This window comes from Salmo trutta, chromosome 11, assembly GCF_901001165.1.
Source record: "Salmo trutta chromosome 11, fSalTru1.1, whole genome shotgun sequence".
Classification (NCBI taxonomy): domain Eukaryota; kingdom Metazoa; phylum Chordata; class Actinopteri; order Salmoniformes; family Salmonidae; genus Salmo; species Salmo trutta.
Genome location: NC_042967.1, coordinates 1,078,572 through 1,096,187, shown reverse-complemented (window position 1 = coordinate 1,096,187; position 17,616 = coordinate 1,078,572). Strand labels below are relative to the sequence as shown.

Genomic DNA, 17,616 nt, shown 5'->3' with positions numbered 1-17,616 from the left:
GTTTATCATTTTAAAAGGCTAATTGATCATTAGAAAACACTTTTGCAATTATGTTAGCACAGCTGAAAACGGTTGTCCTGATTAAAGAAGCAATAAAACTGGCCTTCTTTAGACTAGTTGAGTATCTGGAGCATCAGCATTTGTGGGTTCGATTACAGGCTCAAAATGGACAGAAACAAAGACCTTTCTTCTGAAACTTGTCAGTCTATTCTTGTTCTGAGAAATGAAGTCTATACCATGTGAGAAATTGCCAAGAAACTGAAGATCTCGTACAACGCTGTGTACTACTCCCTTCACAGAACAGCTCAAACTGGCTCTAACCAGAATAGAAAGAGTGGTTCACAACAGTTCACAACTGAGCAAGAGGACATGTACATTAGTGTCTAGTTTGAAAAACAGATGCCTCACAAGTCCTCAACTGGCAGCTTCATTAAATAGTACCCACTAGAACACACTTGACCAACATCTCTCTCCTCTCTCCCCAACTTCTCCGTCGCCTCCCTGACGGTCTCTGGCTTTTCAGGGCGAGTGCGGGGAGCTGGCACAGATGGCACCGGACTGGTGTCACGCTCTTCAGCACGCCTGCGCTGCAGTATACTCCTCGCCAAAGTCATTCTCTGATATCCCTCCTCACATTTCTCCATCGACTCCCAGGTGGGCTCTGGCTCTCTCCTTGGCTCGGCCGACCACCCCTCGTGCCCCCCCCCAAAAAAAATATTGGGGTTTCTGTGGCCGCGGTCCCCTGCGTCGTCGCTGTCCTTCCTGAGTCCTCTGCGACTCCCACCAAGGAAGGGTCTCGTGTCCTCCCATGATTTCTTCCCAGGTCCAAAACTCCTTTACCTCCGTCACACACTGCTTGGTCCTTGCTTGGTGGGATATTCTGTCACGATTGTGATGAGAGATGTACCAAGGCGCAGCATGATTTGAGTTCCAAAGTGAAACTACCAAAACCATAAACAAACATAAAACGAACGTGAAAGCCGTAGTACTAAACACACTAACACAAACAATATCCCACAACACAGGTGGGAACAATGGAGAACTTAAGTATGATCTCCAATTAGAGACAAGGAACATCAGCTGCCTCTCATTGGGAACCATACCAAGAGCACCAACATAGAAATGAAAAGACTAGAACACCCCCTGACCTACAACACCATGGAGAACCAAGGGCTCTCTATGGTTAGGGCGTGACATTATCCCCTTCTTATACAGAGGTATTGTTCAAGAGAGAGATTAGTGATATGCCTAATACAAGAGCAATTTGCTCAGCAGAATCTCTAAGAAACCTTGCAGGAATATTATCCAGGCCTGTGGCTTTGGAGCATTCAAGGTCTGCTAGCATACTGGCTACTTTGTCTGTTGCTACCTTTGCAAAAGAAAAAGAGTTTGGCTGAACCCCTAACTCGACATAATACTTCTTGACTTGGTCGTTTCCATACAAACCAGAACTGGTTGGCAGCTTGCTAACCAGCTTGCTGGCAACAGAAGTAAAAAAATTGTTGAATTAATTGTCCACCTCTGCTTTTCATATATCATCTCCCCCCTGATGTTCAGTCCAATACTGTTTAGTTTGTTTTTGGTAGTACTACTACAGCCTAGTTCCTTAAATGATTTCCAAAGCTTTTTAGGGTCATTTTTGTTCTCAATGATTTTATGAGCAAAGTAAGCATTTTGCTTCTTTCATCCTGCCTTGTGCCTCATTTCTGTGACGTTTATATTGGAGAAAATCAGACTGCTCTTGAGTATTTACATTTCTTAAAGACCTTGCTTGAAGAGATTCTAGAATCTCATGATTAAACCAAGGGCTAGATCTCTGCTTTAGTCTGTCCCGTCTAATGGGAGCAATCACATTCACCACATTAAGGAATCTATATTTAAAGGCTTCACAGGCACTGTCTACCCTTATACTATCCAGCACAAGTGACCAGTCAATTTTACCCTCTTGCTTCCTAAGCATTTTCTCACATTATGTTCTGAGTGCTCTAATTCGAACAGTTTTGTGGCACTTAAATAGTGTATATCTTTAAAAACTCTCCTTGTGCAAAATGTTTAAAAATGATCACTGATTCCATAGAATATTACTCCTATGCAATGAACAAGCTGCACATGCTTTCGTACGACAGTGAAGTTCACATACTGCATTATGAACTTTCCCTGCCCATTCATTCATGAACCCACAAATATGTCACTAAAATGTTTCACATTTTCAGTAAGCTGTTCAAGACAAACACAAGCCACTATGGACTGAACCATACTATGGCACATTTTTTAAACAAAAAACGTATTATATTATATAATATTTTGGACAAAAGTCTAACTGTTTTTCAATGTGTGTGTATAACCGAAAAGGATGAGTCATTAGACGTAACATATAATTAAAAAACAAAGTGGGGACATTTGGTCTCATACTTCACAAACGACATGAGATTCTATTATCACAATACAGCCGCAGACTCACCTAGGTGGTATTTACCTATAATACTGTAGTCTGATACACCAATCCCAGACAACCTATGAGCTGCATGACACCATTCCTATCCAACCACAATGGAGAAGTGTCGTAACTAAGCATGGGTCCTGTGAACATGTGCATGCTTGTATGGCTGTTACAGCATGTGAAATAAAATAGGCAGTTTAAGGTTTAACAATGTCACAAGTCCGTTCACAATCTCTTTAGGAAGCAATAAGTACAGTATGCATTTCCCCTGTACATAAGGAGTACATGATTTGTTAAAACCACAACATTTGTGATAGTACATATAGTTAAATGTATGCAGAAGCAATCTACAAACATATTATGTTGATTTGCATTCTTAGATTCTTTACCCACATGGATTTCATGCTTTACTTAGGTCACGGGCCTCCAGGATTACAACCTGGTTTTTTAATCTGTTTATGACCTTTCAGGGTCCTACTGCGGTCACTAGTGGTCACTTAGTAATATTTGGAACAATGGACAATGGTCTTATTTTAGGGACCAGGTATTGGAGTCATTGAAGATTAAAACCACACAATGCCTTTGGCTTTATTTTAATTTGGTCACTTCTGTTATTATGTGCATTAGGTGACCAACATGAAGATTTCTAATTTCTGGGCTCTGTTCTAATTGGTTGCTTTAGAAGATCTAACGTCAATAAAAGGCTATGTTCAAATGTCAGAGGGCAACTGAGAACACTGCTTGGAGGACAGCACCTGAAGCAAAACCATTTTCACCACCTTAAGGTCTGTATTTTTGCCTTCATATTCAAACATTATATATGACTTGATAATTTGGTTAGCAGCAAATAATCTAGATAATGTATATAGTACAGTAGCCCCAGTAGCTTAGCAACAGTAATCACATTTGTGGTCTGTCTGTCAATATTCCAGATTGCAAAATGAAGCTTCTTCTTTTTGTAGCCTTCATGGCCACCATCTTCAATGTGAGTATATCACATGATCATCGCACAACAATGTACATCATCCAATGTTAGCGTTCAAAATGACGCAGCCAATCATTTTTTTCTCAATGATCTCTTTAGGTCAATGCTGGCAAGGTAGGATGCTGGACACTAAAAACAGATTTATCCTTCACCAATCCAATGCTATTAGGTTGATGGGAAGTATTGAATGAGAGCACACTTCAGAAGAAGCTGTTGATAGAATTCAAGGTCATATCATATCTATCTTTGCCGTTTCTCAGAAGCTGAGACTGCTGGCAGGTCTAAATGGTGGAGTTGTGTCTGGGGTTAACCCTGGACTGGTGGTGGGGGGCCTGAACCCTGGCGTCCTCACTGGTGGCACTGGGTTGATTGGGCAGCCTATGTTTGCCCAGGTCAGTCATCAATATCTCTGTTTGCAGTTTCATTCTATTTCAAGAAATTTATTATACAGTAACTGTTCACTACAGGTGGATAAACAAATAAGTAACTGTTTTTAAACTACTTATACACCTTTATATAAATAATTTCACATAACAGTTTATGCAACAGACAGTCAATTGTGTATTAGGGAGAGATGACGTGGAAGGGAAAACTAAGTGCTCAATAATTTGGCACGACTTTCTCCCCTCACTCATACAGATGGTTCCAGGTGTCCCCACATATGTCATGCAGCCCCAAGCTGTCCCCGCTGGTCCCTATGGTTTCCCAAATGTTGGGATGCAGCAGCCTCAACCGTTCCCTAACTTCCCTGGGCAGTACCAGTATCATGGCCCACCAGCTAATGGGGTATGACTCGAAATAAATACACTTTCACACTCTTATTTTACATATATTATTTTCTGTTATTTTCATATTTTATGAGTTCTAAAAATGGGAAATACATTGTACACATTTTTGACCCGCATGTTGATATTGCACATTATGCGTTTGTCTTTTGCTGTTATTATAGTATTATATGAGAAGAAACAATGGGAAAGGCTTTGCAGTAATTAAAATGTCAATTCTCCCTTAAACAGCTGCCTTACTACATGGGCGTCCCTCAAACGGCAGGAATGAATCCTCCACAACAGCAAGTCATGGTATAGTCGACTCTATGTAGTCAAACTTATGCTGTGTTCATTTGATGTCGGAAACTGGGAAACGCTGACATTTCAAATTTCCTAACCTAGGCGGAAGAGTTGGAATGTGAGATTCCTACTTGGGAGGTATCAGAATTAACCAATAGGAAGCTCTACGCAAATAACTTATGTTAATTTTGACTCGGAGGTCGCGAGTTTCCGACGTGACGTGAACGCGACATGATCACCAGAGGGCGAGAGTGTATTACATACCAGGAAAATACATTAATACATTTTTTTTGAACATTTTGAGCATTCCATCGTTTACAATTTATAATAAATATATAATAATAACTCTTCCTTCTGGTTAGGGAGTCCAAGGTGTAGGTGGGATTCCCATGATGCAGCAGCCGCAGCAGGTTCCTCCACAAGCAGAGCCAGTGAGAAGATTCAAGGTACAGTAATGGTCACTGACTGTTCAGTACATGCGCCTCATGGTCAATAGTGTATCTCAATATGTAATTAACTCTGTGTAAGGAAATATACCTCCCAAGCTATACCTCCCAAGTTAATGTGTGTATGTTCATACGATTTTCACCTTTAGCGCTTTCTGATGAGGAGGGCTCACACCATGAAACCTGATTTGGACATTCAGGTACAGATTTAATCTGATACATACAGTAGTTATGAAATGCTTAAGTACTGCTTATGAATGTGTTATGTATGGGTTATGAATGCGTTATGAAGTTATAAACGACAAGATAGCTCCTGTTATCAGAAGGGTTTTAATGATTTGTATTTCTACTTGTTGGCTATCCTTCTCATTCAGATTTCAACTGAGACAACCACAACTCCATCCCCAACTACTTGTTTAGACAATATTCAAGTTTAGAGTGGACAAATTGGAGTGGAACAAGGTATACATCAAAATACAAACAGTCTGCTAACATTTGTGGTACTGTGCAATATCCCATTATTGAAAAAAATGATAAGTAAGAACTATCTTGTGTCATTTATTTACAGGCGTCTGCTCTAGAACATGGACACGGGAATTTCACCAAATTGTCCACATCGCTTTAAGTTAATTATATCAGATACCCTAGCGGTTAAGAGCTTTCGGACATTAACCGAATGGTTGCTGGTTCGAATCCCTGAGCCAACTAGGTGAAAAATCGGTCGATGTGCCCTTGAGCAAGACACTTAACCCTAATTGCTCCTGTTAATTGCTCTGGATAAGACCATCTGCTAAATGACTAAAATGTAAAGGTATAATGTCTTCTAACATTGTATACATGCAGATCTTATTTGACTTATGCAAGTTAATTAAGAACAAGTTCTTATTTACAATGACGGCTTAGGAACAGTGGGGCAGAATGTTCAGGGGCAGAATGACAGATTTTTTTTTACCTTATCAGCTCAGGGATTCGATCTAGCTTCCGGTTACTGGCCCAACACTCTAACCACTAGGCTACCTGCCTCTGTCCATGTATCTTTGTTAAAATGTCAATAAACATGACTATTAGTCTTCATAAAAGTTGTTTGCTCTTTTGGTTTGAAATGGTTTTCCACCCCATGAAGGGGGTTGATTTTTGTCCCTTCCATGTTTATCATGCAAATGTATGGCATGTTGCCCTGATTTCTAGAATCTAATTTTGGCCTATATTGTCATCTAGTGGCAGAATGAAATGAATTTGAGTATCTAAAATATTATGAGCCCAGTTTAGCGGACTCAGATTAAGTTTACTCCATAAGAAGTACTTTCAATGGAGAATCTCCACTGAGCATGTCTTTTAGTCCAGGACTAGGTTGAATTTCTGTCCAGGAAACCAGACGTTTAATCATTTGTGAGGACCGGAGAAAGTGCAGAAACTGTTGGTGAAGAAGTACATAGACAGGCTACAAGTGACTGCAGGGCTCTATGAAGAACAGACGCAGAGCCATGAAAAAGTGACTAAGGGGCAGTTGAAATCGGGGAGGAGGCACAATTTTGGGGGGTTCTTGCAATGGACTCATATTGAATTCTGATTATATCACGCTATACCACAATAAACAAAGTTCAAATGCTAAGACTCTGAGACCATTGATTGAGTGCTTTTGAAGTGACAGGTTGGTGCAAAATCTGTAGCCTATCCCCAGTGCACTGTATCAGCACAATGTACAACGCCCTACACACTAAAGCAATGACACTTTGGTAATGAATATGGGCTACAAGATAGATAGGTTGTTTGTAATAGGTGAATGACCCTATGTGAATTCAGCCGTACACACAGCTGTCTTACCAAGATAATGCAACCCAAATGCTGAAAGTAGTAGCCTAGTTGTTCATGCATGCATGCAAAAATACTTAACAGTTTGGCTTAGAATACCGACACAACTGCGAATACGAACAAATGAATGTGAATAGAACAAAACAGTGGTACCAAGTAGGCCTAGTAGACAAAATATCAGATCGATAAAGGCATGACCCAATCTATATTTAGGCAAGATACATTAACAGTAACCAAACACAGTAAACAAAAGGCGAATGGAGATCCGAATAACCAAAATATAGACTACAACCTACGACAGTGAGAAGCAGTCATGCAGCGCTGTATTGCCCTCAAAAAAGGCTTCAGACATGGAAAATCATGCCACTCATGTGTACAGCAACACGTGATATGGCACAATACACTTCTGTGGATTCAATTCGACCCAACGTAATCAATTAAGCGATGCCAGCCTACCATAATAAACATGTTTCCAATATGCACAGTTCCATTTACAACCACGAAAACCATAATAGAATGTATCTATTTTTATGATGAAACATACTGATATGTAACTATACCCAGGAGCATCATTTGGGTTCTTGCATTGGATTTACATTGAATTCTGCAGTAACCCAGTATTCCAGAAACTCTTCCTATGAACCAGATGCTATTTAATGAACGTTTTTAGACAGAACCTGCGGCTAGGGTAGTATTCCAGATTAACCTGGGCTGGCTCCTCTGTTCCAAGATTGTCAGGAACAGTCGGAGGTGGAGGGGGCTGTGGAGCCAATATCCTGGCAGTGCTTGTGGAAGGGTGGGTAGGCTCTGCCTGCGAAGCTAGCTGGAGATTGGCGGCATCATCGCTGCTGGGCTTGACGGTGGCCTCGGTGGTTTGATGCTGCAGCTGCTGCTCATCACTCTCCTTCTTTTGGCTTTGTTTGGGTACTTTGGCAGTGGCAGATTAGCTGGTTCAAGCAAGCCCCCCCCCCCCATTTGAATTTTTTTGGCTATTTTTATATAGGGACATAGAACTAAAACTGAGGGGGCACAAGTTTCAACTGAGGGGTCTTAGCCCCCTTTTGCCCCCTCGTGGAACTGGGCCTGATGAAGAACAAGGGCAAGTGTTCTACTGTAGATGGCACTTCTCACACTTCCTCAATCTCTTTTAGAGATTGGTGTTATCCTAACCAAATGATGGCGGTTAGGATCTAAAACCAGCAGCCCTTTTGAACCAGCAACCTTACAGCTACCTGCCTATAATACCTTATTTACAGGACACAATCAACACTGAAAATGTCAATCAAAATACTTCCATTTACACATATCAACCCCACACCAGACCACAGACTAATCATCTGTCTGAAAACTCTTAACCACCTGCACCAAACTCTCTTGCAATGACACATAATAACCACAGGTCTCTATGAAAGGTTTACAAAAAATGCAGACTCATGGTCATCATAGGCATTGAGTTCAAGGGTCTTTTGGCTAATATAGGGAAAGTGATGTACAATAGGACATTATGTATATATTGTGAACATACTGTAGGGGCAGAATACCCATTGAAATAAGGGGAGAAGGGTTGACTGTTATCCACCTAGCGTGTGTCACATACTGTAGAGTCAACATAGTAGACAACAACATTAAAATTGGAGTATGACTCCCCTGATAGATGATGTCCAGCCATGAGATTCATTTTGACTTATGGTCAGTCCATAATGATACAGCTGCATAGACCTGCACCGTAACTGTCTGAGTCTGAGAGTGATGTCATCTCGAAGAGCCTGTGCGTCATATTGACCATAGTCTGTGTGTGTCTGGGACATGACAGCTCAAACGGGAAGACAGAGATAGTTTAAAAGTAGGAGAGACACAGTAGGCTGCACAGAGATATAAAGAACACACAGGAAAAAAGGAAGACGGACTGAAGCTGGCGTTCTCTGATAAGGTAACACCGTCATGGACTATCACTTGCTTTTGTGTCAACAAAAAACAGTTAAAAATAAGTATGTATTACATACAATATGCTCAAGATGGTAACATGTATTGAAATGTCAGATATAAACAACATTTGTTCTGTCTTCATTGTAGGATATCATGAAGCTGCAGACTGTAACTGTTTTGGTCTGCCTTTTTGGTGCTAGCCTTTCACTTCCTGTGAGTTTCACACGTTACTTGAATATTCCTTCATGTATAGCACTACACTTCAAAATGAATCATAACAATCTGTTTTTGTTGCTTTTTTAAAGTTATTCCAACAGCAAATTGGAATCCTCGCAAGTAACAGCAATGAGGTACATTGAATTGTCTCATATGTTTTTGTCTGCAACTCTTGACATTGCATTTGTAGTTCATGATTTTTCCTTTTAAATTGATGTTTAGTAAAATACAATGCAATGTAGAGTAATGTTTGTTAGAAACGTTTTCTGACTGCTCACCCATCCTTTACAGATCTTGCGATTCAATGGACTGACCCTAACAGGTGGAGGCTTTGGGCAAACACAAATGCAGGTACTGAACCAATCCAATCAAACTCAATCGAGATAGAAATCATTAGCCATGATAATGCTATAGACATACTGTAGAACGAAAGATTGATATCATTAGCCACGTTTGCAGACAGCATAATAGTTAAAAATGGTCTCCAGTAATGTATTTCAGGAGCAGCTTCCATTCCCACTATACCTTGAACTACACTAATTTTCAGCTTTGGCACATCAGCTGAATTGTTCATTCAGTTGCTCATCACCACTTGAACAACTTCGGTCAGCATAGCTTTGAAATGATCTTAGGTCAGAGACAGATTTTTTTTACCCAACCTTGTTTGCTCAGGCGTCTCCGTTCATGCCCCAGTACGTGATCCAGCAGCAGCCTGAACTGGGTCTCCCCCAGATGGTGAACTTTAACCCCCAGGTGGGAGGCCCTTTCGGCCCCCAGATGATGTTCCCTACACAGGGGAACCAGCTGCCCCCCGTGCTGTACACCAATGCCCAACAGGAGCAGCCTGGGGCCCCCCAGGACCCCAACAACCACAATATCCCAAATAACCCCCAGCAACCTCAAAACCCTGCACAGGTAGATCAGTCAGTTAGTCTATGTATGTTTTTACACAAATTCATTGAAATACCAATGTTTTCGATGGATACCAATGACAAAAGGCTTCCCAGCTTTTACTAATGAATACACATGTTTTTTTCCTGAAGTCAGTTTGTCTATGTTTTTATACAAATTCTATGTAATTCAATGAAATACCATGTGTCAGGTAATTTCCGGTATTGATTGAAGTTGTATTTCTTTTATATTTTCCTGAAGGGGCTTCCCCAGTTTCCTCAGTACTACCCATCCTTTTCATTTCCCCAGCAACCAAGAGTGCAGGTACAGTGGAGTTTCACTCTTTCAATGTGACGTGTTCCTCAATGTGCATCTGGTATTCACTGTAAGAGATGATATACACTCTTTATTAAGATTAAAGGATCACTTTACCCCCCCATTTTGTGTCGAATTGTGTTAATTAGTCCACTGTTGATATGGTCCTCACAAATTGTGTATGTCACCAGTAAAGTTTTCAAGATAAAGCACTAAAAAGCTAAATGTGTGATCATGATGCGTTTTGCATAACATGATGCAAAACATATCATCATCACACTTTTTGATCGTTTACGACTCTTAACTTTCACAAGTGTATCTTCCCTAGGGCTACCCCTACTACATGTCTTATGGTTACCCCAACTACCCCCAGCCTAACCAGATCAAACAGGTGAACGGGCAGAACCAGCAGAACTTGGAGAAGACCCCTCAGAAGCCACAGCTCCCACTACAGGTGAGGAGTGGTCATTGCATGGGGGTGCTCTCCCTTCCCCTGATACTGGCCTGCTACACTAGATGCGTAACTTTTGCAGAGTGTGAGACGCTCCAATTAATTTCAATGAATCTATGCATAAGCGGCACAGTTCCAGGAGAATAACAAAGTTGAATGTGGCAGTTTGAAGTGTGGTGAAATATTCTCAACAGAAAGGAAAGTAGAGACAATGAACCGACAGTATGTCGTCATTTCATGATTTTGGTTTCATTTTAAACTAACAATCATTTTATAGGCCAGACAGAGTATCTTAATTATTATTATTTTCCCTTTCAAAACTGCAACAGGCTGCCCAACCTCAGGCACCAGGAAATGTAAGTCATCTCTTACTACTGTGTTTGAATCATATACGGATAACATTAATGTGGCCTCTATGTGAGGGCTGCTGATGTAGACTGTGCTGTATGATATCCAACTGTATTTTTGTGTTGATAGACATGGCCTAAAAGATTCCAGACAGAGACTGCCAACCCTCCACCAGATCACCGTGGAGACACAGTTGACCCTGGCATAGACGAGGTATGACCTCTACTTCTTATACTATGACAATAACAATACTAATATAATATATTATAGTATGTATACATTGTATATATAGATTTTTAACATGTGATATGAAACATATATTGTTCTTGTTATCATGTCATCATGCTAAACATTTTTTACAGGGTCTTCCCAACTTCTCATTCCTGTTTGAGCCATAGAAATGTATGTGGGGGCAAGGAAAATTGAGGTAGGGAAACATTAGGGCCATTTCCAGGTTTTTAATATGGGAAGGAGACATATTTTCAACTGAACATCTGAAATGTATTCATATCAGGAATATACTGTACTTCCATTTAAGTGTTTCTTTTTTTGTTTAATTTTCAGGGATCGGCACATCAATCTCAGATTCCTACTCCTATATTTAAGATCTGTTTTCAGTTACAATATGATACATTTTCTATTGTCAAATAAATCCCTTATCAAGCAAAATCACAGCTGTCAATTGTACTTTGTATGCACACAAAAACAAGAGCTCTTCGTTTGCATGGGGGACGTTTTAATGAATGTTATATAGCAATTGATTGAGAAGGTGTCCAATTATATCACAGAAGTAACCTCCACCATCACCTGCCATGTACTGTATAGATATAAAGAGGATCTAAAGAGGTTACACATCACGTGCCACTGGTGTGCTCTTGGAGCCAATAAGGGTCCCCTGAATAGACAGAGTAAAATCATATATTGTTAGCCTAAAACTAAGGCTTGTGTGGTTTCATGAGTTAAGAAATTGATTGGTATTTAGGAAAAATATTAGCAACTAAAAATCCATAGTTCATCTTTAAAGTTTAATGTACTCCAGAAAGATATGTAAATATGTCATCTCAATCCAATCAACGATTCAAATCCAGATGCAAGCCTTGGGCCTCTTCTCCCTGTAAACAGGGAAGAAGTAGTCAGAAACAGATAAAGAAATAGATGATGCATTGCAAAGAAACGGCGAGCCAAAGTGCTTGACAAGTCAGGATAGACTCACCTTCCATACGCCTTGTATCCGCCATATTATTTTCCTTCCTCCTCCCAAGTCTCTGTCTCCTCAGCCTGCAGATATATCAGTCATAACATGGTTCAAGTAGGAAATATATTAGTGTACTGTAAGAATACAGATACAACTCATCATACACTGCGTGCACAATTATTAGGCAAGTGAGTATTCTGATCTTATCATTGTTTCTATTCACATTTTCGAACTCCAAACCATATAAACTTGAATGCTTATTGGATTTAATCATTTTCAGGTGATATGTATTTGTGTAATGAGGGAGGGTGTGGCGAAAGTGAATAACACCTTATATCAAGGTGTGCATAATTATTAGGCAGCCTCATTACCTCAGGTAAAATGGGCCAAAAAAGAAATGTAACTGACACTGAAAAGCCAAAAATGTAAAATGCCTTTCAGACGGATGCGACACTCTTTAAATAGCTAAACTATTGAGGTGTGACCACCGGACATTCAAACGTTTTGTTGCGAATAGTCAACTGGGGCGCAAAAATGCATGGGGAAGAAAAGGCGCAAACAACTGCAAAAGACTTGAGAAGAATTAAACGTCAAACTACCAGGAACCCATTATCCTCCAGTGCCACTGTATTCCAGAACTGCAACCTACCTGGAGTGTTCAGAAGTACAAGGTGTCAAGTGCTCAGAGACATGGCCAAGGTCAAGAAGACTGAAACAAGACCACCACTGAATAAGATTCACAAGTTGAAGCATCAAGATTGGGCAAAGAAATACCCGTAGACAGATTTTTCAAAGGTTTTATGGACAGATGAAATGAAAGTGACTCTTGATGGACCAAATGGATGGGCCCGTGGCTGGATCAATAATGTACACAGGGCACCACTTTGAGTCAGGTGCCAGCAAGGTGAAGGAGGGGTACTGGTATGGGCTGCTATCATTGAGGATGAGGTAGTTGGACCTTTTCGGATTGAAGATGGACTGAAACTCAACTCCCAAACCTACTGCCAGTTTCTGCAAGATTCTTTCGTCAAACAGTGGAAGAAGTCCTCAGCATTCTAGAAGGCCATGATCTTTATGCAGGACAATGCTCCAACACATGCATCCAAGTACTCCACTGCTTGGCTAGCCAGCAAGGGCCTCAAAGATGCCTGAATAATGACCTGGCCCCCTTCCTCACCTGACTTAAATCCTATTGAGAACTTGTGGGCCCTTCTCAAATGTGAGATTTACAGTGATGGAAGACAATACACCTTTTTGAACAGCATTTGGGAGGCTGTGGTTGCTGCTTCAGCGAAAATTGATTGTGAACAGATCAATAAACTGACAGACTTCAAGGATGGAAGGCTCATGGCAGTTATTGAAATAAGGGTGGCTATATTGGTCACAGAATATTTTTGAAAGGCCAAAAATGTTATATAATTGTCATTTTGTGTTACTTATCTGTTACACTTACTCTAAAAATTGGGAATAAACAAGTGAGTTGAGAGAAATATTTTTTGTAATTTAGTTGCCTAATAATTCTGCACACTAATAGTTGCCGAATAATTCTGCACACTTATATATTTCCCTGAGAAAGACAAAACTCCCTTTTCCTTTGTTAAACATTCAGGTTTGAGGTTCAATAGCATTTTGGATTGACTGAGAGCATTGTGTTTGTTCAACAATAAAATTAATCCCGAGGAATACAATTTGCCTAATAATTGTGCACGCAGTGTATTATGAAGAATATAGCAATGTTATTACTAATTTCTTACCTTCATGAATGATGGGAGCTTTGGGAATAGGTTGAAGGATTAAAATAATACATGTTTTAGATGGTATTGTGAGTGACATTTGATTGAAAAATAAGCAATATTGTTACATTTGACAATATTTATTCATGACGACACTAAAGCTGAAAGGGAAAATTAAAATCTGAATAAGATACTTACAAGTGCTGTTATCCCATATTCAAATGAGATTTTTGTCTGCAGGGGAAAGAACAGATAAACATTTAAAATGTAATTATAAAAATGATCACAAAATGTTTTCTGTCAACATTGTGATATTTTGATCATGTTAAATCATAAATGTATACATACTGTAGCTGAGGGGTTGTAGATGAGCTTCAGGTAAGGCTGGAATTGAGACAAATAAACATTTTTGTTATTTCTCTAATCAACTTGTTTTCTGTTTATTCAGCATTGTAAACATGTAACAAATATTTTCTCTCTTAAGGATCCGCCCATTGTTTTCAATTTTCGCCTAAAATGACATACCCAAATCCAACTGCCTGTAGCTCAGGCCCTGAAGCAAGGATATGCATACTCTCGGTACCATTTGAAAGGAAACACTTTGCAGTTTTTGGAAATGTGAAAGGAATGTAGGAGAATAAACACAGTAGATCTGGTAAAAGATAATACAAAGAAGAAAAAATACCTGTTCTTTTGTATTTTTTTTGTACCATCATCTTTGAAATGCAAGAGAAAGGCCATAATGTATATTATTCCAGCCCAGGTGCAATTTCTATTTTGGCCACTAGATGGGAGCAGTGTATGTGCAAAGTTTTAGACTGATCCAATGAACCATTGCATTTCTGTCAAAATGTTGTATCAAGACTGCCCAAATGTGCCTAATTTGTTTATTAATAACTTTTCATGTTCAAAATTGTGCACTCTCCTCAAACAATATCATGGTATTCTTTCACTGTAATAGCTACTGTAAATTGGACAGTGCAGTTAGATTAACAAGAATTTAAGCTTTCTGCCAACATCAGATATGTCTATGTCCTGGGAAATGTTCTTGTTACTTACAACCTCATGCTAATCGCATTAGCCTACGTTAGCACAACCATCCCGTGGATGGGACACCAATCCCGAAGAAGGTAAGACACTTACCTGAAAACCAGATGAGTATGGGTATCCAAACTATCAAAACCAGGGACACATGAAAAATATTGACTGCTTTTCAAGTTCTTTAAGGAACTCACACTTAACCAAAATATAGTAGAATTTGATTTAAAACGCAATATCTTTTCATACCCCTAATTCTTGAGGTCGTTTACGTCCATTCTGTAGAACATATTACAGCCACTTTAGATTCCAGTTTTCTCATCTGTTATATACAGTACAATGGAATACTTCCTGCTATTTTGCCTACAATACTTCAGAGTAATAGAATTAAGCTAAAATGGAAAGTGAGACCAGGCTAGTCCATACCATTGGTGGGGGTGTTCCTCTTCCTCCCTGATAGTAAAGAAAATACAGTATTTTTTTTTTTACAAAATTCAATCATGCAGTACTCCAGCCATCAAAATACAAAAATAAATAATTTTTTGTATGAATTCCTTACCTTTGGCAGCAGGAAAATGTTCTCACCCTACAAGGGAAAACATGTTTGCCACATGAACAGATATAGAAGACATAGACTAAGATACTGTGACTTAACACATTGATATCATGATAACAATGCAATAGCCTGATTTAATCTTAGATCATTCAGGTAAATTCATTATTTACCTCCTTCAGGGGCAGACCGCTAGCATTCTGGGAAAGAAAAAAAGCATTTTGTTTCAACATGAGTTTCAGCAATATAGGTTTTAATGTAAATACATTTCGTTTTCGATAGTAAAAACATAATCTTACCTGTAAAGTCACATTGTCAGCCTGTAAAAGAATCATAACATGAAAACTAATATTATTTATAATTTCTCAATAATTTCTAAATTAATAAACAAGGAATAACTAATTAACATAATATGTAATTATATGTAGTTATATGTAATTATCCATGTCTGTATTCTCAAAGTGATGTTCTTCATGACATACATTAATTACTAATGACCAAAGAACTGTACCTGAAAGAAGGGGATGAATTCTCTGTTGCCCTAAAACATAAAAAAATTGACATAAGTACATTTTGTCTACATTAAACTTTATGCTGGGTTATGACATAACCAGGATCTTTTAACAACCTACCACCATCTCAGGTTGCAATGGTCTTCCTCCAAAGAAGGTGTCATCAAATGGGGGCTGTCCACCTGCTCCAGATGGAACAGCTGAGGGGCGAAGTGGGTTCCTGTCAGGCTGGGGAGATAAAGAGACCCAACACCCTTCATTATCAAAGCTAATTAGTTCTGTAGTCTCCTGGCCCGTGTCCCATAACTCTTAACGAAGAAAGACAGAGAGGGATAAGTTGGCTAAAACACTAACAAACTGAACCGCCAGGCCAGTATTTTCCAATATGGTCTGACATAAAAGTAAATATTTTCTTACCCTTGCATCAAGGTTTCTCATGTTGGGTCTCCATCCTCCTGGGGGCCCTGCAGGTCTACCCCATCGGCCCTCTGGCCCGTGAGGGGGGCCCTGGCCAGGGTGCGGTCCAGGTCCACTGGGAGGATACCCAAAGTCAGATCCCTGTAGAGAGAGAGAGAAACATCAAAGTCTAGTTCTACAATCAGGTAAGTATCTTTTAAGTGGGATCGGTGATGGTATTCATAGCAGGTTGAATAGAGGTTGCCATTACACCGGCAGGGGATGATGATCCTCTGTCTCCTCTCATGGTTCCCTGGTTCCACCATGGACCTTCATCCTCTCCCTTGACCAGCAGCGAGCATCATATTTTAGATTTTCAATTGACGGAGGATCCCTGACAGCATTTATATTGTATCCTTTATTTATTCAGGAGATCATATTGAGATTATACATTTATTTTCCCGAAATGAGACCTGAGTATATCATGGCAATAAAAATATCACAAAAACAACATATGAGAAGTAAAAACATCCTAAAAAGCAATACATTACAACAATAAGAAAAAAAACATTCTATTCGAAAATAGAATTGAAAATAACCAGACAGTACATGCCCTTTTATAAACCCGATCAAGGGGGTCGGGGGGTCCTCCAGACTCGGGTGTCCCCCCGTTTGATCCTCCAAATTGGGGAGTCTCCCCGTGAGGCCCACCCATTAGTCGCCGAGGGTCCCCCCTTCGTGGGGTCTGTTTGGGTATCAAGGGGGCATTTGATCCTGGTTGGGCTGCACAAAATACATTTTGTCATGTAAAAAGTACTATATCATGACTATTAGTGGATACAATGAATTAGTAGTTTAGGAATATCACAATATCAAATTAGGCCATCATACCCATCCTGGGCTGCCAGTTTGACGCATATTCCATCCTTGCCACATAGGTCCTCCCCCGATTGTTCTAGAGTTCTCTCCTCCTCCACCTATTGGCTGGTCCCCAAATGGAGGGCGGGAACCATCCTGCATCCAGGGATCTCTACCTTTGAGCTTGACAAAGTAAAGGAAAATAATAATATGAGCTTCAGATATTACCATTAAGTAAGAAAACAAATATATCAAATCTAGAATGGTCTGTTTTTCTCTATATCTTGATTGACTTTGACTTTATTTAGGTCTCTTGGATCTCTCGGAAGTCTCTTTGATCTTTTTCTCTTACTCTCGTAGGGTGTCTGTCTGGACTGTTGGGGTCCGCCAAAGTGTTGCCATTGTCTCGATGGGTCAGCCTGGGGAAAGTAAAT

General features: G+C 39.8%; 3 protein-coding genes across 7 annotated transcripts; 2 read left to right on the top strand and 1 right to left on the bottom strand.

Annotated features, from left to right (window-relative positions):
- The first annotated feature begins 3,175 nt into the window (after nucleotides 1-3,175).
- On the top strand, nucleotides 3,176-5,630 carry LOC115202027 (protein transport protein SEC24-like). Its single transcript, XM_029765885.1, has 10 exons — nucleotides 3,176-3,225; nucleotides 3,373-3,425; nucleotides 3,525-3,539; nucleotides 3,686-3,817; nucleotides 4,065-4,211; nucleotides 4,442-4,504; nucleotides 4,855-4,938; nucleotides 5,088-5,138; nucleotides 5,313-5,400; nucleotides 5,507-5,630. Exons 2-9 carry the CDS (start codon nucleotides 3,381-3,383, stop codon nucleotides 5,373-5,375), a joined length of 600 nt encoding a protein of 199 aa, XP_029621745.1. The 5' UTR covers nucleotides 3,176-3,225; nucleotides 3,373-3,380; the 3' UTR covers nucleotides 5,376-5,400; nucleotides 5,507-5,630.
- A 2,854-nt stretch (nucleotides 5,631-8,484) lies between these two features.
- On the top strand, nucleotides 8,485-11,566 carry LOC115202065 (gamma-gliadin-like). The gene is made up of 11 exons (XM_029765926.1): nucleotides 8,485-8,680; nucleotides 8,824-8,889; nucleotides 8,982-9,026; nucleotides 9,184-9,243; nucleotides 9,565-9,807; nucleotides 10,045-10,107; nucleotides 10,427-10,552; nucleotides 10,879-10,905; nucleotides 11,027-11,110; nucleotides 11,260-11,324; nucleotides 11,462-11,566. The coding sequence occupies exons 2-10, from the start codon at nucleotides 8,830-8,832 to the stop codon at nucleotides 11,293-11,295; spliced, it is 744 nt and encodes a 247-aa protein (XP_029621786.1). The 5' UTR covers nucleotides 8,485-8,680; nucleotides 8,824-8,829; the 3' UTR covers nucleotides 11,296-11,324; nucleotides 11,462-11,566.
- Nucleotides 11,567-11,612: 46 nt separating this feature from the next.
- On the bottom strand, nucleotides 11,613-17,371 carry LOC115202066 (proline-rich protein 2-like). Of its 5 annotated transcripts, XR_003879894.1 has the most exons (11): nucleotides 17,216-17,371; nucleotides 16,596-17,107; nucleotides 16,346-16,486; nucleotides 16,049-16,156; nucleotides 15,928-15,957; nucleotides 15,716-15,736; nucleotides 15,590-15,616; nucleotides 15,423-15,449; nucleotides 14,969-15,316; nucleotides 14,174-14,209; nucleotides 13,873-14,059 (listed from the first exon to the last, which is right to left on the bottom strand). XR_003879894.1 is itself a non-coding variant. In XM_029765929.1 (9 exons), exons 2-9 carry the CDS (start codon nucleotides 16,629-16,631, stop codon nucleotides 15,251-15,253), a joined length of 456 nt encoding a protein of 151 aa, XP_029621789.1. In that variant the 5' UTR covers nucleotides 16,632-17,107; nucleotides 17,216-17,371; the 3' UTR covers nucleotides 14,856-15,250. The 5 variants fall into 5 exon arrangements, 3 of the variants coding, with proteins under 3 accessions (XP_029621789.1, XP_029621787.1, XP_029621788.1); XM_029765929.1 differs by lacking the exons at nucleotides 13,873-14,059; nucleotides 14,174-14,209 and having other exon boundaries at nucleotides 14,856-15,316; XR_003879895.1 differs by lacking the exons at nucleotides 15,423-15,449; nucleotides 15,590-15,616; nucleotides 15,716-15,736; ... (3 more) ...; nucleotides 16,596-17,107; nucleotides 17,216-17,371 and adding exons at nucleotides 11,613-12,009; nucleotides 12,111-12,175; nucleotides 13,847-13,864 and having other exon boundaries at nucleotides 14,024-14,059; nucleotides 14,969-14,998; nucleotides 15,113-15,133.
- Between the last annotated feature and the right edge of the window lie 245 nt (nucleotides 17,372-17,616).

What these genes read in the sequence shown, in the direction of transcription:
- LOC115202066 (XM_029765928.1), bottom strand. Translation starts at nt 16,631, where the DNA reads ATGAGAGGAGACAGAGGATCATCATCCCCTGCCGGT. An exon ending in GATCATCATCCCCTGCCGGT is followed by an intron (nt 16,487 to 16,595) that starts GTAATGGCAACC and finishes CTCTCTCTACAG; the next exon opens with GGATCTGACTTTGGGTATCC. An exon ending in CATTGCAACCTGAGATGGTG is followed by an intron (nt 15,958 to 16,048) that starts GTAGGTTGTTAA and finishes TTTATGTTTTAG; the next exon opens with GGCAACAGAGAATTCATCCC.
- LOC115202065 (XM_029765926.1), top strand. Translation starts at nt 8,830, where the DNA reads ATGAAGCTGCAGACTGTAACTGTTTTGGTCTGCCTTTTTGGTGCTAGC. An exon ending in TCGCAAGTAACAGCAATGAG is followed by an intron (nt 9,027 to 9,183) that starts GTACATTGAATT and finishes CATCCTTTACAG; the next exon opens with ATCTTGCGATTCAATGGACT. An exon ending in AACCTCAGGCACCAGGAAAT is followed by an intron (nt 10,906 to 11,026) that starts GTAAGTCATCTC and finishes TTGTGTTGATAG; the next exon opens with ACATGGCCTAAAAGATTCCA.
- LOC115202027 (XM_029765885.1), top strand. Translation starts at nt 3,381, where the DNA reads ATGAAGCTTCTTCTTTTTGTAGCCTTCATGGCCACCATCTTCAAT. An exon ending in GGCAGCCTATGTTTGCCCAG is followed by an intron (nt 3,818 to 4,064) that starts GTCAGTCATCAA and finishes TCACTCATACAG; the next exon opens with ATGGTTCCAGGTGTCCCCAC. An exon ending in AACCTGATTTGGACATTCAG is followed by an intron (nt 5,139 to 5,312) that starts GTACAGATTTAA and finishes CTTCTCATTCAG; the next exon opens with ATTTCAACTGAGACAACCAC.